We start from the raw sequence: 18,618 nt of genomic DNA, 5'->3' as shown, positions 1-18,618 counted from the left end.
GTGAAAGCAGCAGCGCGGTTGCCGGAGAAGCGCCATCCCTGGGAGCAGCGTCGGGGACGGCGAGTCCTGGGCCGGAAGTCGCTCCGTCGCCGGTGTCTGACGTCGGCGTCGCAAGGGCCGGAAGTGACGCTGGGGCGGTGCCGGTGACCGGAGGTGACCCAGGGCCTGTTCCGGCGGCGCCCGTAGTGGAGTGGCGTTCAAAGAGGCAGGCCAGCCGGCAGAGGAAGCGCTATGCCCCGACCATGGCCAGCGGGGGCAGAGGACCGGGAGACAGGGGTCGGCAGAGCGGACAGAGGCGTCGGGATGGATGGGGTAATGTACATATGTATGTTTCTAGTGCCCCTGCTGCCAGTGTTATGGATTGCTTACCCCGAGTGTCCTCTTTGTCTGCTCCAGGTCACCAGTCAGTAGCTACCCAGCGGCAGCCTGCGGCGGTAGGGGGTTCTTCAGTTGGTCCAGCAGCTCCCACCCCCCCGGCCCGTGATGCCAGTGCGGGTTCCTCTGCATTGCGCAGGTCTGCCCCCCTTTTGGGCGCTGGCAGGGAGCTGGTCTTTCACCCCCCTGTGAATCCTGGATCTCTGCCTCCTGTACTTCCAGTGGCTGATACATCTGCTGAGCCGGCCATGGGTGAGTGCAGCAATGCGGGTCACAGTGCTCAGGCTGGGATGGATGCTTTAAATAACTTGCCAGGTAGTCAATTGTTATCTGGGATGGCGGCTTTATTTAATATGTTGGCTGCCATTCCGGGTAATAATACCGGGGCTGTAAAGGCTAATGCTGGGCAGTCATGCGCCGCAGCCTGGGTTAATCCACCCACAGCTAGTGGGGGGGATCCTGCGAGGTCTAGTTCCGTTTCCTCTCAGCTGTCTAGTGCATCTGTCTTAGATGTTGCTAACTCAGTCGTGTCTGCTACTAATGAGAGTCCTGTTAGTGTGGTTGCCACGGTTACTAATCCTTCTGTTTCCAAACAGGATGTTGCGTCAGTCTCGTCTGTTTCTAATATTCCTGTGATGTCCCAATCTGTCCCGGAGATTTGTTTGAAAGAAGCGATTACATGTGAGGTGTCGCCACTAGGGTACCATTTAGCGTTATCTGTAAAAGAAAAAATTTGGAAAGGTGATTTTGTTGATATGTTTTCATTGCTTCCATCCTTCAAGGAGCCAGTCAAAGATAAAGGGGAGAAGGAAAAGGAGGAGGATAGAAGAAGGGTGGCGGCAATGAAGACATTCAATAATTGGGTGCAAGCATTTTGTATTTTTTCTGCGGTCATGGGTGAAAAATTTCCACATAGATGTGCATTGCTGTTCCAGCACTTAGATATAATTTTAGAAGCGTACCGCAATTTCGGTGGTTCTGCATGGCACATCTATGACGAAATGTTCAGGCAGAAGCTGTCGGTGCACCCATCAGTTAAATGGGGTCAGAAGGATGTGGGGTTATGGATTAATTTGATGATTCCACAAAGAAGTAGACAGGTGCCGGGCAGCACGCCTCCTTCCTTTCGGAAGGGGGTGTGTTTTGCCTTCAACGAGTCACAGTGCAAGTGGCAGTCCAACTGTAAGTACAAGCACGAGTGCTCTCATTGTGGGGGTACCCATTCACTCTCCAGATGTTTCAAGAAGAACGCGTTGTCTTCTCAGCAGCAGCCCTCAGTCAGAGAATCTCTTTCAAAGAGCTTGGACGCCAGTGAAGGTACAAAACATGCGTCCTTGGCTAGAGCTTTACCCAGACAAAGCGAAAGCTGAATTGCTATTTAATGGTTTTACAGTTGGTTTTGAGGTGCCGGAGTTCACTGGTCGGGGCTGCTGCTGGGTGGATAATTTGCGTTCAGTTAATCTGAACCCGTTAGTAGTGCAGGAGAAGATTGACAAGGAGGTCAAGGAAGGTAGAGTGGAGGGGCCGTTTCGGTCCCCTCCTTTTCCTAATTTTAGGTTATCCCCTTTGGGACTTGTTCCAAAGAAGGAGCCCAACTCTTTTAGATTGATTCACCATCTTTCTTATCCTCTGAAGGGTTCGCTGAATGATTCTGTTGACCCTGGGGCATACTCGGTTGAGTATGCGTCCTTTGATTCTGCTTTAATTTTGTTAAGACAATTTGGTCAGGGCGCTTTGCTTGCCAAAGCGGATATTAAATCAGCTTTCCGGCTACTACCGGTTTGTCCTAAGGGTTTTAATTCGTTGGGTTTTCAGTTTAACGGTTGTTTTTATTTTGACAAGGCTTTGCCTATGGGTTTTTCTTTATCTTGTTTTTATTTTGAGAGTTTTTCGACGTTTTTAGAATGGGTGGTTTCTTCTTCATTTAAAGGGGGCGGTTTGTTACATTATTTAGATGATTTTTTGTTTTTTGGTAGACAGGGCACTAATGATTGTCTAGACATTTTTTCTTGTTTCCTGCGCATTTCTCAGCATTTTGGCATACCTTTGGCGTCAGAGAAAACTGTTCTCCCTTGTAGCAGGTTAGAATTTTTGGGTATCGTAATTGATACTGTTGACATGGTTTTTTATTTACCGGGTGAAAAGATTCAAAGAATGTTACAGTTAATTAATTTTATGTTGTGCAGGAAAAAGACTACCCTTAGAGCACTTCAGAGTTTGCTTGGCTTGTTGGTATTTGCTTCTAAGGTGGTTCCTATGGGTAGAGTGTTTTGTAGGAGATTGTTTTTAGCTACTAGGGGCCTTAAGTCGCCTAGAGCGCATATCCGTCTGTCTAGAAGTCTGAGAGAGGACTTATTGTTGTGGTCAGAATTCCTTCAGGTCTTTAATGGTGCTTCGGTGTGGCAGCACGAGTTTGTTGAATATGGATCTCTTGGGGTTTTCACGGATGCAGCTGGGTCTCTCGGCTTCGGAGCTTTTTTCTCAGGACATTGGTGCGCTGAGCCTTGGCATGATTCTTGGGTTAGGGCTGGTTTAGTTAGTAATATAGTTTTGTTAGAATTATTTCCGGTTTTGGTTTCGCTAGTGATTTGGGGTGAGCACTTTAGGGACCATAGGATAGTTGTTCATTCTGATAATAAAGGTGTCGTTTTTGCAGTCAACTGTTTGTCTTCAGCTTCCGACCCAGTTATCAAAATTCTTAGGCATTTGGTTTTGATTTGTTTAAAGTTAAATATATGGTTAAAAGCCAAGTATGTTAAAGGAGTGTCCAATGTAATAGCTGATGCATTGTCTCGTTCTCAGTTCTCCAGGTTCCGGGAGTTGGTGCCGGATGCGGATCCAGAAGGGGTAGCTTGTCCGGACCATCTTTGGGAGCTGGTTTGGGACTAGCTGAGCATTATCTACATCAGTCTATTGCTCCTAAGACATGGTCGGACTATAGTAAGGCGTGGAAGTCTTGGTTGCAATTTTGTGTCGACCACGGTCATGATTACCTTAGATCGGATGGGGATTTGGCTATCAGTTTCGTGTCAGGTTTGTTAGCTGAAGACGTGTCGCATAGCCACATCCATAAACAGTTGTCGGGTATTTCCTTTTTTCAGAAATGGTTTGGGGTTAAGTCTATTTTGTCGTTTTTTCAGGTTAAGCAGGTTTTAAAGGGGTTAAAGTTGGCCAAATATAGGAGGGATGTTCGACGACCTATTAATTATGGTCTTTTAGAGAAGTTATGTGCTGCTTGTTTTCAGGTTTGTTTTTCCGAGTTCGAGGCGCATTTGTTTTCGACTGCTTTTGTGACTGCATTCTTTGGGGCTTTTAGGATTAGCGAGCTGGTTTCTCCCAACAAGGTTAGTTTGTCCCCTTTGCTGTATACTGATGTGTTTTTGTATGATTGTCATGTCTCTATTTATGTTTCTCGTTCAAAAACTGACATAGCAGGTAACGGATGTTTTATACGTTTGAACAAAGTAGAAGGCATTTCCTTTTGTCCATGGGGGACTATTTCCAAGTTTTTATCCATTCGTCCTGTTGGTTTTGAAAATTTTTTCATTCACTTGGATGGTTCGCCATTGACAAGAAGTCAGTTTAATGGGGTCTTGAAGAAATGCCTTAGTTATTTGGGTTTGGGTAATTTTCATTTCAGTTCGCATTCTTTTAGAATTGGTGCTGCCACCGAGGCCTCTTTATGGGGTTTAGACCCGCGGGCTATTAAATCAATTGGTAGGTGGTCGTCGGATAGATATCTGAGTTATGTTCGCCCTAACCTGGTCTTGATTTAATTTTTAGGTCCTTCTGCAAAAGTGGTATGGATTTTAGGCCATTCTTTTATCCGGTGGGCGGCTAAAAGAGCAGCTTCACGAGTGTATACATTGAATCTTGGTTTTCAGGAGGAGAACTTCAACATCTTCTGGTGCGGTGTAAGCGGGTTGCAGCTTTGTCATATTTGGGACGTTATTCTGAAGCGTGCTGCTATCTGGCCATACCCGGATATATTTATCTTACATATTGGGGGTAATGATATTGGGAAGGTAAATACGGCAGTCCTGTTTTCTGAGTTAAAGGCTTTATTTCTGGAGCTCCAGTTGGTCTGGCCTTCTTGCTCAGTGGGGTTCTCAGAAATTGTCCCTCGCTTATTATGGGCGTCCAAAGAGCTTATATTTTTGGAGCGCATCAGAAGAAGGGTCAATAGAGGTATGGCCCGCTTCATGAGACGGGTGGGTGGTTTTTCCTTTAGGCATGTGGAGCTTGAGGGTTTCATCCCTGGTTTGTATCGTGATGACTTTACGCACCTGTCAGATGTTGGAAATGATATTTTCAATACGGGTCTTCAGACCCTGATTGAAATGGCCGCGGGTCTGGTGGTACATGGATAGTAGGCTATCCATGTTTGTGGGGTGTCAGCCAGCTAGGCTGGGCGGACAGGTGGTAAAATTCACATTGGTTTAATATTTATTATTGAGTTTTTTATTATGTTATGTTATTGGTTTTCTTAATAAACGAGGACCGCGGCCTGTTTATCCAATTTTGTGTGTGGTCATCTTTATTTTAGTTTAGTACTTAATGTTAATTATAAAGTGGTCTCCTCCCTGGGTATGGAGGCTAGCCCTCCCATGTCCCAGAGATCAGGAATGGCTGTTTTAAGGTCAGGTGCGCCTGAGTGGGCCAAAGGGGTTCGAAGTCTGGGCACGTGCGGGCGCTGATAACAGCCTGGCTCCCTACCTGGCGTGACTAGAGAAACCCTCTGGCTATTAGAAGAATCCCGCTCACCGCCACAAACACCCTCCTGCGTCACGCCCCCTCCCATAGACTTGCATAGCGGGTAGAGATGAGCGAATTTACAGTAAATTCGATTCGTCACGAACTTCTCGGCTCGGCGGTTGATGATTTATCCTGCAGAAATGAGTTCAGCTTTCAGGTGCTCCCGTGGGCTGGAAAAGGTGGATACATTCCTAGGAGACTCTTTCCCAGGACTGTATCCACCTTTTCCAGCCCACCGGAGCACCTGAAGGCTGAACTCATTTATGCAGGAAAAGTCATCAACTGCCGAGCCGAGAAGTTCATGACGAATCGAATTTACTGTAAGTTCGCTCATCTCTAATAGCGGGGGGGTGATGTCACACGGGGGCGGAGTCGTGGTAAGGCTCCCGGCAGTTTGTGAGCTGGCAGCGCAGCGTGCAGCTCAAAGAGGTGGGTGCCGAATGCAAGATTGCGGAGGTCCCCAGCGGTCAGACATCTTATCCCTTATCCTTTGGGTAGGGGATGAGATGTCTTAGGGCCGGAGTACCTGTTAAATACCATTAGGTGGATGTTAAGCAAATAAAACAACTCAATTTCGGTTACTCTTTTTTTATTTCATCATCACGCCACATAATTCACAGGACAGTGCACGGGTTACGTTGTATTGATATGGTAATACTGCAAATCTCTTCAGTATATAATCTCATACACAGACCACAGAAGCAATGTCAATTTTACATGAAATTCATCACATATACCACAGGTTTCTGAAAACAAACACTCAATTTCCTTAGCAGTAGAGAAAAGTGTAGGATCGGTAACCTATCCATCATATCATGGGAGGAAAGACATCAATTGTACCTGTATAATGCAGGCGGCCATTTTTTATGCACAACATAATATATATATATATTTTTTTAGTACAACCATCAAAATATCCAAATAAACCAGCATGACAAATGTAAGCGATAGAGCGGCAGTCCTCCAAAGGATCGGCACAGAGTGCAGTTATCATGGGGGCGGACATCTTAAGCCCCGTTCATACTACAGACATTTTTTCCTGGAGAGTGCCTCTCTGTTCCGATTGGAATCACATGGTTAATAGAGAACCATATTCCTCGCTGGTTGGTTTTTATTAAAGCAGAGCTTCAGGGTATGTTCACACGTACAGGATCTGCTGCATATTTTCTGCAGCCGATTTACTACCCATTGAAATCAATAATTTACACTTTAAAGGGGTACTCTGCGCCTAGACAGCTTATCCCGAATCCGAAGGATAGGGGATAAGATGTCTGATCGCGGGGGTCCTGCCGCTGGGAACCCCCACGATCTCTCCTGCAGCACCCAGTCATCTGGTGCACGGAGCGAAGTTCGCTCCGTGCACCAGATGACTGGATGCTGCAGGAGAGATCGTGGGGGTCCCTGATGACTGGTGATGCAGGGGCCGGAGGCTCGTGATGTCACACCCCGCCACCTCAATGCAAGTCTGTGGGAGGGGGCGTGGCGGCCGCCACGCCCCCTCCCATAGACTTGCATTGAGGGGCGGGGCTGATGTCACGAGTGGGCGGGCCGAATTCCCTGCGATCAGAAATGCTATCCCCTATCCTTTGGATAGGGGATAAGATGTCTAGGGGCGGAGTACCCCTTTAAGGTGTAGGGTCACACGTGCCATATTGTGTTGCTGCGTATTTTCCTACCCATTGAGTAGCAAAATCAGCTGCAGAAAATATGCAGTAGATTTTGTATGTGTGAATGTACACGTAGCATATGTTGTGCAGCTGATTTTGCTACCCATTGACTTCAGTAGGGTACGCTGATTGATTCAATAGGGTACACGTTCACACTACGGAATTTCCGCGGAATGCCTTGGGCGGAATTCCGCGGTGTGAACTTAACATTAGTGTGAATGGGTCTCCGCGACAATTCTGCTGCTGAAACTGTTCATTCCTTGTGCGGATTCCGCGAGCACTGCATAGCCGTCAATGGCGAGGGCTCAGTGCCCCGCGGCCCTAGTGCCAAAGTATTTTTGGCGGCGGCCGCCAGACGTAATCTCTTAAAGTGTAAAATACTTACTGTATTACTATAGTATATGTATGAGGGATAGCAGAGCTTCCCCTGGCGGCAGATCTAGTAGGAAAGAAGTATCGGCCATATTGAATTTCAACATGTCCGTACATTTGTTCTCAGGGGAGATAAGTAATCATCAAAGTTATGTAATAGCAACTTATTCCTATCTCCCCACTGAGAATGCATGCACGCTCTGTAAATGTAAGCATGCATGTGTACAGGGGGGATGAATAAGAAGAGCTCCTTTAACTGCTAAACTCCAAAGTGCTGCCACCTATACACTATGAGCAGGAGCCATTGATGCCAACTCAACATAAATTCTGCCAATGGTTTCTACAGGTCGGGTGACACAAACACATACAGCCATTCACACGATGACACCAACAGTATATCAAATAGATAAGTACGTAATGTGCTTGTACGATAGTCATAGGATTCGAGGAGGAAAACGTCATTCTAGATAGAAGCCCTGATCTCTAGAAGCATCAATGCAATTTGTTTTCTATAAAATATACAAGATAGAAGCACAATATAAAATATACTACCCCCCCACCCATTGTACTCAGAATCTATACAAGTATACGGCCTTAAAAATCTAGCAATTCCTTTAATATATTAAATATCTCTTCCATGCTAGTGTATATACTAATAAAAAGTCTAATGCGATGGATAGACCTGGGGCATCAGTGGGGCCGATGTATCAAAACCACGGGCAACCTCCGACTGGTCGCATGTTTTTTCATTTTGATAGATAGGGCCCATTGTACCAGCTTTCTGTTTTAACAGATAATACGCACGACAATTTGTCTGAAACATTAAAGGGGTTATCCAGGAAAAAATGTTTTTATATATATATCAACTGACTCCAGAAAGTTAAACAGATTTGTAAATTACTTCTATTAAAAAATCTTCATCCTTCCAGTACTTATGAGCTTCTTAAGTTGAGTTGTTCTTTTCTGTCTAAGTGCTCTCTGATGACGCGTGTCTCGGGAACCGCCCAGTTTAGAAGCAAATCCCCATAGCAAACCAATTCTTCTCTGTGCAGTTCCCGAGACAAGCAGAGATGTCAGCAGAGAGCACTGTTGCCAGACAGAAAAGAACAACTCAACTTCAGCAGCTGATAATTATTGAAAGGATTAAGAACTTTCCGGAGCCAGTTTTATAGAGCATTTTCTCTTTTAAAAAATAAATACATTTCCCTCTTCTGTCAAGTCGTTAAAAATACTATTCTGCTATTTCTTTCCAACTGTTTCTGGAAAAGCTGGGTGACCACCAACATGGCCTTCAAATTCTAGTTTTCTGATTCTTTTTTTTTTCTTCTGCGTGCACACAGTGGAAATTTTGCAGGATGTCTACCCAAAAATACGGACGGACATTCGGCAAATAGTGGGCACTGGCAGGACATGCTGGCGCTTGGACCACTGAGAAATGCACCTTCTTCATAGACGGCATTGCATTTTCGAGTGGATTCCGGCAAAAGAATTAACATGGCGGGGAGCAGAACCGGGATTTGTGCGGCAGATATTTCTGTTGTGGAAATTTTGCCGTGTGCACGGTGCAGCAGAATCCCATTGAAAACGATAGGAGAGCAGAATTTGTCGCCACATTCCTCCCGGAACATGCGAGATTGGCCTTACTCAGCTTTTCCATAGACAGATGTAACTAAGAAATTGCAGAATATATATATATATATTTATTAATATATATATTTTATATATATATATATATATATATATATTTTTTTTTTTTTTTATATATTTAACACTGACAGAAGGGTTGGACTCCCCTTTACATTAGGTAGAAACGCTCTTTGCACGGTCCTATATAGGAAACCAGTGCAGGAATGTACGATAGATTACGCTCCCCACTCTTACTAAAGCCCATAAATACTATAGAATATTAGATTATTATTTTGGAATATATTAAACCAGTGTTTCCCAACCAGGGTGCCTACAGCTGTTGCAAAACTACAACTCCCAGCATGCCCGGACAGCCTTCGGCTGTCCGGGCATGCTGGAAGTTGTAGTTTTGCAACAGCTGGAGGCACCCTGGTTGGGAGACATTATATTAAGCATTCATACCTGTAAATCAGATTTAGATGTCTACACCTAAAAACACAGATTTTGGACCAGACAACCATACATTGTACTCATAGGGGGAGATTTATCAAAACCTGCGGAGAGGAAGAGTGGTGCAGTTGCCCATAGCAACCAATCAGATCGCTTCTTTCATTTTTAAAGAGGCCTGTGAAAAATGAAAGAAGCGATCTGATTGGTTGCTATGGGCAACTGCACCACTTGTCCTCTACACAGGTTTTGATAAATCTCCCCCATAGAAACTACTGGCTAGGTTTAGGACACAGAGCATATATATTTTTACAGCGTCGGATGTATATTTACATAGGATGACATGGCGGGTTATAAAAAGCGCACGCTAACTTCACTCTCGCCGCAGGCGGCCATTATGGGGCCTACCCAGAAAACAGTGCATGTTTCTGAATGACAGGTTTAGGCTGCAAAATGGCGGCTTTCACGTGTACGACTTTTTATGAGCTCAAAATTGGAGTCAGGCACAGTACTGAAGCTCAGTCATAGAAAACGTACTGAAATGTGAGGAGACAAATAAAGTGCATCGTACTAAATATCTGCCGCGCCCTGGTACGGTGGAACGTAGAGATACGGCGAAAGTCAGCGATGTGATTATGTGAATAGTCGCCTGCGTCTAGGCAAATAAAGCTGTGGAAAATAGGCAGCGGGCAAAAATATTAGTCATGGCTTCCCAGTAGGGAAGGTTTTTGCAGACTCTTCTATATAGCAGCGGTTATACCTTATATATAACGTACCCCCATATATACATATACTGAGAACAAGTAAGCGGAGATTTATCAAAACCTGTCCAGAGGAAAAGTTGCTCAGTTGCCCATAGCAACCAATCAGATTGCTTATTTCATTTTTAACAAGGCCTCTGCAAAATGAAAGAAGGAATCTGATTGGTTGCTATGGGCTACTCAGCTACCTTTCCTTTGCACAGGTTTTGATAAATCTCCCCTCATAGTCAAAACATTGCCATGATAACCAATCAGGTTCCTGCTTTTTGGTGGTTTACCTGGTTGCTATGGGCAACCGCCTCACCCAAGACAAAATGGAGGTTTATTAAAAACGTCAAGAAACAGTGGTCACGGATAGTAACCAAATTCTAATTAGTTGCTATAGACAACTTCTGTGTGGTAAAAATTAATCATGTCACCAAGGCAACCAGATTTACCAGCAGTTTTTTCCATTTACCTGCAGTCTTCTCCCCTTCCCTGAGACCTGTCCCTATTTTAGTAACAGGGAGGACACATTTAGTTCCTCAACGTGGCCACATTTTAGGCTCTTTATTACGGCCAAAGTATCCAGACCTTCCACGGTTCTAAGGAACCAGGCTTAGATTATGCATGAGGGCTCTCACAAGTATGTGCAATACAAGTTATAGATGTATCGTGCCCCATGTAGCCCTGATAGCAGGCGGCCATGTTGCCCATGGCAACCAAGCAGATCCTGGCACTCATTTTTCCAGTGCAGCGCCAAGCAGGGATCTCATTGGTTGCTATAGACATATAGCTCAAGCTTTCATAATATGGCCCGCCATATGAGCATGGCACCATTACCGTATATACTGTATGGAGGAAATAGTCTATCAGGTGATCCAGTACTTGCAATTTCTTGCAAAAATGGCTGTGGTTCACCACTATACCTGTACCACGTAAATGCATCCCAACACCCTATTATGCACCAATAAACTGCGGCAAATAACTTTGGTGGATTCAGTAAATCTATCATACTTTTTCAGCTAGCCTCTCAAAAGTGCTCTAGACACCTGTGGAGTCACAGCCTTAAAGGGGTACTCCGGTGGAAAACATTTTATTTTAGGGTGCTTTCACACTACGTTTGTAGTGTACGGTTGCTGGATCTGGTGGGCGGGGCAAAAACCGGCCGCTCCCATATCCCAGCCCAAACCCCATTCATTTCAATGAGCCGACCGGAGTCAAACGTTGACTCCGGTTGTCTCATTTTTCCCCGTATACGGTTTTCTGACCGGACCTAGAACCGTGGTATACCACGGATCCAGCAACCGTACACTACAAACGTAGTGTGAAAGCACCCTAAGTCAACTGGTGCCAGAAAGTTAAACAGATATGTAAATGACTTCTATTAAAAAATCTTTACCCTTCCTGTACTTTTTAGCAGCTGTATGCTACAGAGGAAATTCTTTTCTTTTTGAATTTCTTTTTTGTCTTGTGCACAGTGCTCTCTGCTGACACCTCTATCCGTGTCAGGAACTGTCCAGAGCAGCATTGGTTTGCTATGGGGATTTTCTCCTGCTCTGGACAGTTCCTGACACGGACAGAGGTGTCAGCAGAGAGCACTGTGGACAAGACAAAAAAGAAATTCAAAAAGAACAGAATTTTCTCTGTAGCATACAGCTGCTAAAAAGTACAGGAAGGGTAAAGATTTTTTTTAATAATAAGTAATTTACAAATCTGTTTAACTTTCTGGCACCAGTTCATAAAAAAATAAATAAAAATGTTTCCACCGCAGTACCCCTTTAATGCTACACCTTTAGAATATATATATTTTTTTTTATCAAATCCACCGATTTCAGCAGGACCAACCAACCGTGTGGGGGGCTACTGAATCATGCGGAAAAGTAAGATTAAGGTTAAGGTAATTCGACTGCCTAATCCTTTTGTTCATGGAGAAGTAAGCTGCTACTGTCTAGAATTGACTTACCTCTCCTCTCTCCATTCAGAACACATGAATCCTCGGTGGAGCCAGAGCATTCACATGTATAAACGGAAGATAGCTGCCGGATGACCGAACATTTGTACGACAGCTATTCCAATGTGTATGGCAGTTAGAGATGAGCGAACTTACAGTAAATTTGATTCGTCACGAACTTCTCGGCTCGGCAGTTGATGACTTATCCTGCGTAAATTAGTTCAGCCTTCAGGTGCTCCGGTGGGCTGGAAAAGGTGGATACAGTCCTAGGAAAGAGTCTCCTAGGACTGTATCCACCTTTTCCAGCCCACTGGAGCACCGGAAAGCTGAACTAATTTATGCAGGATAAGTCATCAACTGCCGAGCCGAGAAGTTCGTGACGAATCAAATTTACTAAGTTCGCTCATCTCTACTCCTCACAAAATGACACTATGGAACTGTATAGCCAATTCCGAAATAGAACGTTTTCAGAACTGTTCTCTTTGCAAACATTGTGATTATACTAAAGCACTGGCCTCCAAACTGTGGACCTCCTGCAAGACTACAACAACAAGCTTACCTGGACAGCCTTGGGCATGGTCTAATGCAGTAGACTCCAAAATGTGGACCTCCGGATGATGCAAAACTACAACTCCCAGCATGCCCGGACAGCCGTTGGCTGTCCGGGCATGCTGGGAATTGTAGTTGTACAACATCTGCGGCTGTAGTAACCTCCATGTCCAAAAGCAATGCTGTAAACTATCATCATAACCAGTGAAGAAACCTACTTGGAGACCAATTTGATAGACTGGTGGTGGATGCCATTTAAAGGGGTACTCTGGTGGAAAACTTTTTTTTTTTTTTTAATCAACTGGTGCCAGAAAGTTAAACAGATTTGTAAATTACTTCTATTAAATTTTTTTAACCCTTCCAGTACTTATTAGATGCTGAATACTACGGCGGAAATTCTTTTTCGAACATAGTGCTCTCTGCTGACATCACTAGCACAGTGCTCTCTGCTGACATCTCTGTCCATTTTAAGAACTGTCCAGAGTAGGAGAAAATCCCCATAGCAAACATATGCTGCTCTGCACAGAGATGTCAGCAGAGAGCTCTGTGTTCCAAAAAGAAAATAATTTCCTCTGTAGTAGTCAGCAGCTAATAAGTACTGGAAGGATTAAGATTTTTTTAATTGAAGTAATTTACAAATCTGTTTAACTTTCTGGCACCAGTTGATTTAAAAAAAAAAAAAAAAAAAAAAAAAAAAAAAAAAAGTTTTCCACCGGAGTACCCCTTTAAGTCCGCCCAAAACTTCAGTGATGCAATGTTTTGACTCAGGATTTTGCAACAGTTCAAAAATCCCTCACGACTGATCACTAACCTCTGACCCACCTGTCCATCTACTGTAAACTTCTCCTACATGGGGATATTTCCTTTCAAAGACAAAGAAACCTTGCCTTGCCAAACTTTTATCCATTACATAAAGTGGTTTATCTGTTACTGCAGTAAACTTAAAGCCTATAATAGTAGTTTCCTACAAAAAAAATAATAAAAAATAAAAATATACATTTGAATGGAAAACTGTGCTCAATAACACAGTTCCTCCCTTAAAAAGGGGTTCTCTGGAGGAAAAAAATTTTTCAAATCAACTAGTGCCAGAAGGTTAAACAGATTTGTAAATTACTTCTATATAAAAATCTTAATCCTTCCAGTACTTATCAACTGCTGTATGGTCTGAAGGAAGTTATATAGTCTTTCTGGTCTGACCACAGTGCTCTCTGCTGCCACCTCAGTCTGTGTCAGGAACTGTCCAGAGCAGGATCAAATCCTCATGGAAACCTCTCCTGCTCCAGACAGTTCCTGAAACGGACAGAGGTGTCAGCAGAGAGCACTGTGGTCAGACTGGAAAGAACTACACAACTTCCTGTGGAGCATACAGCAGCTGATAAATACTGGAAGGATTAAGATTTTCAAATAGAAATTAATTTACAAATCTGTATAACTTTCTGGGATCAGTTGATTTGAAACATTTTTTTTCCCTCCGGAGTACCCTTTAACAGTACAAATAGCAGAATAAAGAGTATCTGCTCCACTTTACGTAGAGCAGAGCAAAGGGGGGGGCCATGCAAGAGTTGAAAGAATTTTCAATTGGCCCCCGCACACTCTAGGTTTAAGTTTACAAGGGCAGCATGCCCAAATATAAAGGGGGGTTCTGTGCAGGTAAAAGGTTCCCTTTAAATGGCTTTGTACAGAGCATGCAACAATTAACGTAATCCATAAAAAATTAAAGAAAAATCACATTGAAATGTTTCCCAAATATACAGAGAAAATAAAAAGACGCATTAAATAGTGGTTATGTGAATTTCCGTTCAGTAGCCCATGTCACTCCTTGATTGGGTAAACTTATTGCACACCAGAGAAAGTCAGTAATATCGTCCTTGTTACCGGTCTGCAAAATCAAAACTTTGTGCGGAGTTTGCCCACAGGTCAGCTTTTGTCCTTGACGAGACGCGCGGCGGGGGTGGCGGCTTCCTTAAAGGCAAAGCAAGTGAAGATCCGGCTGGGAGAGTGTTCCAGTTGCTGTCGAATCCAGACTGTTGAGAAGGGTTCGGTAAGGAGAGTCCATCAAGGTCCACTCCATTGGTGGGCGAGGACCTGTTGGCTTTAGCATTAAAGTTGGTTTCCTCAAAAGTTACCCAACCTGTGGGATTTGGGCTTGGCATGGTGGAAAATTTGTGAGGCAGCGAGAGACTTTTCTCAGCTGGACCCACAGTAAACATTGGCCTTCTCTGCAGTAACTCGGGTTGGCTAACAGAATGAGATTGTTCGAATACACTGGTCTGTAAAAATGGCGTAGGGGTAGGTGCAAGGGTCTGGGTCTTGAATGGGTTTGCAGCCTCTGCTGATCTTTCCGTGAAGGGGTTTGCTGTGTGCACGGTGTTGGTTCTATTGAGAAACGGGTTGGGTGATATTCTCAGACTGTCCCGAGATCCAGCACGGGCCGGGATCGGAGGAGGAGCAGCGAGGGCCATGCAATTCATATTGTTCAGGAGATGAAGGTTATCTGCCGATGAAGAAGGCAACAGTATTGGCTCCATTGGGGTTGATGCTGATGACGAGGAGGATGGCGGTGGTATGTGAATGGGCACTGGTTGATCAAATGCCAAGTCCACAAACGGATCATTGTTAAATTGACTTTTAATGCCACCGACTTCATTAAGTTGGTTCTGTTAAAAAAATAAAACAAATAGCAAAGTAATGAGAACAAATAGACAAAACATATACTTTTTGGTAGTGTATAAATCTCATCTATGAACACGATGGAAAAAAGTCATACAAAAAAAATACAAAAAATAAGAAAATACATCCTATACCAAGATGCAACCATTCACTGACTACAGAAAAGAGAAGGTCCACCGCCTCACATGAAATGGCTTTGCCTTTGACATTTCTCTACTTGCCTCATGCAATATTCATGCAATGATTGTAATAAAAAAATCAAGACCTGGGTGGTCTGACTGTCAAATACCAAAAGGCGTGACCCCCCCCCCCCCCCCCCCCCCCAAGAAAAAAAAAGGGTCACTGACTTTTACCGCTGCAGCTTGGTTGCTCTCTCTTAAGCTTTATTTTATTGTCAGCCTTATAGACAATGAATCAAATGAGAATTATGTTGTTGCTGGGAACATTTTGCACTAGGATGACAGAGGGCGGGGGCTGACGTAAAGCCCCAAAAAGAGAAGTGATGCATCTGAGAACTTTTTGGCATGAAATTACAAAGAGGCACAGGAAAATGATAGTGTTTGTAAATTATATGGGATACAATGAAATAACTACCGTATTTTTCGCCGTATAAGACGCACTTTTTCTTCCCCAAAACTGTTGGGGGAAAGTTGGTGCGTCTTATAAGGCAAATACCTGTCCTATCGCGGCGGTCCCTGCGGCCATCAAGGGCCGGGACCCGCGGCTAATACAGGACATCACCGATCGCGGTGATGCCCTGTATTAACCCTTCAGACGCGGCGATCAAAGCTGACCGCCACGTCTGAAGCGAAAATAACACTAACCCGGCTGTTCAGTCGGGCTGTTCGGGACAGGCGCGGTGAAATCGCGGCGTCCCGAACAGCTTACAGGACACCGGGATTGACCTTACCTGCCTCCTCGGTGTCTGCTCCGTGCCGGGATCCCCTGCATGGCCGGCGCTCTCCTTCGTTGTCATCACATCGTCGCACACGCCGTCCCGTCATCCAATAGGATCGGCATGCGTAGCGATGTGATGGCCGCGACGGAGAGCGAGGATACCCGGCAGCAGAGACGTTCTGGAGCGACGGGGACACCCCGGGGACGCGGCGACAGCGATGGAGGGCGACATCCAGGGCAGCGGTGACGGGTCCGGAGCGGTGGGGACACGCGAGTACTACCTCCTATACCAGTGGTCTTCAACCTGCGGACCTCCAGATGTTGCAAAACTCCCAGCATGCCCGGACAGCCAACGGCCAAATGACGAAAAATACGGTAGATCTGTTTCTACCCAGTTCGGAGATACTGGCGGAAAATGTACCTACAGAACTTTGGAAAAACAGAGCCTATGGGGGACATTTATCATTGTAGGTGTAGGTTAAATGGTCACTCTCATTAAAACTAATTTTTGCTATTGCACTCCTTATGGTAAATAAAAAATCTTTCTAATATACTTTGTTTAAAAAAAAATAATGAAGTTTTCTATGTTTTAATTGTGTTTAAAAAAGCTGCCACTAGGTGTCTCCCTACATGTCCAAAGCACATTTCTCCATATCTCATGCACAGACTTTGGACCTGGCAGAAGTCTGAAATCAGGAAATGCAGTCTGGAGTGCTGAGGAGTGTGTGCAGCCTTAGCCAATCATAGCTCATCTCACATTGAACTGCTCTGGGCTGTAAGTAGCAGAGTGAGGGAGGAAGTTCTCCCCTGTATGGTTTCAGATGAGGTCACGCCTGCTGGGGAACGCCCCTTCCCAGTCTGTGAATGTGACTGAGACTGAGCAGAAAATACAGAGCAATATCAAGGTAGAAAACTTAAAAATAAAGGCAGGGGGTGGGTTTATCATGATGGGGGCAGAGAACTGGGAGGATTATCAAATTTAACAAGATCATGACAGGTACTTTTTAAGCTTTTTTTTTAATTTTTATTTTTTTTACAGCTTTTTTTTTGCGTGCTGGTAATGTGTAGGTGCACCAAATTTAATAAATGTACCTCAGATTATGCAAAACTACGACTCTCAGCATGACCAGACAGCCTTTGGCATGGTCTAAAGCAGTAAAATGCAAATTGTGGTCATCCAGATGTCCGGGCATGCTGGTAATTGTAGTTTTGCAACATCTGCGGTTATAGTAACCGCCATGTCTAAAAGCAATGCTGTAAACTATCATCATCACTGGTGATAAAACCCACTTGGAGACCATCTTGATAGAGCCAAGTCTTGAATATATAGGATACATGGTGTACTGCCATGTCAACATTGTGAAGAATGACTATTTGAAAAGTCGCAAAAAAATAAAAAATAAACACTGCGCCTAAACTGCGCCAAAAATAGACAAAAGTCAGAATTAAATGCAATGATAAATGTCCCCCAATATTCTGTGAATGGAGAGGTGCAGAATCCAGCTGGGCAGCCCAATAGATCCACTTCCCCATTCACTAACAGAATACAGGAGGCGGGAAACCTTCCGCACTTTGCTAGAGGGTCCCCCAAACATTTACTGTGCAGAGAACTACAGCAAGACCCCTATACAAGTGATCCCTCAACTTACAATGGCCTCAACATACAATAGTTTCCATATACAATATTCTTTTCTGGACCATAGTAACTTGAAACCAGACTTGAAACCTATCAATGGCTGGAAGAACCGACCAATCAGAATGGGCATTCACTGGTAAAACCCCTGTATTACTGAAGTGTATGCCCTGTCTGGTAGCGCCCCCTACAGTATAGGGAGGTATTACATGTTCTGTACTCTTTACCTGTGCCAGGGTTATCTGCTCCTTTGGACACCAGGTGAGGGCGGCTCCATGTTACTTTTTAGGACACTGTGTACTGTACAGGACCCTGAAGAAGCTCCTGTCCTCTACAAAGACAGTGATTACAGCTCCCAGCAGATTTTTATTACTTTTATATGTAAGGATTTGCTTTATCTATATTAGTTATCTACTTATATTTCTTTAATCCTCACTTTTTCATATTTTTGGATGACATTTTTGTGGCTTCAGAACCAATTACCAGGTTTCCATTGAGTTCTGGTCTCAACATACAATAGTTTCAACATACAATGGTCGTCCTGGAACCAATTAATATTGTAACTTGAGGGACCACTGTACAAGTGAATGGAGCTGGCTGTAGGTCCCTGCACAGCTGGGTGGCCAGGAGCTCTACTGTGCAGGGAAAACTTAAAGGGTCACGTATTACAGGATTTGGGCTTCATAGACTTGGTATAAAACCCGATGGAGAGAACAGTGATCCTGCCGACAGATTGATCATGTTCATTCTTTCAGTGGAATCCGCTTAGAAATGCATTGCTGTCTATGAAGACGGCGCAAGTCCATGCGTTCCTATGTTGTGCGTGGAATTTCTTCAGACGGATATTTCATAGTGTGAATTCGGCCTTCTTAGAAACTTGCACTTACACACACACACACCGAGACACATATCCTTAGGCTGGGTTCACACCAC

At 44.3% G+C, this 18,618-nt stretch overlaps 1 protein-coding gene across 8 annotated transcripts in view; it reads right to left on the bottom strand.

Annotated features, from left to right (window-relative positions):
- Nucleotides 1–13,900: 13,900 nt before the first annotated feature.
- SYNJ1 (synaptojanin 1) overlaps nucleotides 13,901–18,618 on the bottom strand; it is a 145,429-nt gene continuing 140,711 nt past the window's right edge. For 6 of the 8 annotated variants that reach the window (XM_056559478.1, XM_056559479.1, XM_056559482.1 and 3 more), the window contains one exon: nucleotides 13,901–15,142. In XM_056559478.1, coding sequence (XP_056415453.1) covers nucleotides 14,357–15,142 — 786 coding nt within the window. In that variant the 3' untranslated portion in view covers nucleotides 13,901–14,356. The remainder of the gene's footprint in view (nucleotides 15,143–18,618) is intronic. The other 2 variants (XM_056559485.1, XM_056559486.1) reach the window with 1 other exon arrangement.

The sequence above is a fragment of the Hyla sarda genome, chromosome 2 (assembly GCF_029499605.1).
Source record: "Hyla sarda isolate aHylSar1 chromosome 2, aHylSar1.hap1, whole genome shotgun sequence".
NCBI lineage: Eukaryota > Metazoa > Chordata > Amphibia > Anura > Hylidae > Hyla > Hyla sarda.
This window is presented reverse-complemented; position numbering and strand designations above follow the sequence as displayed.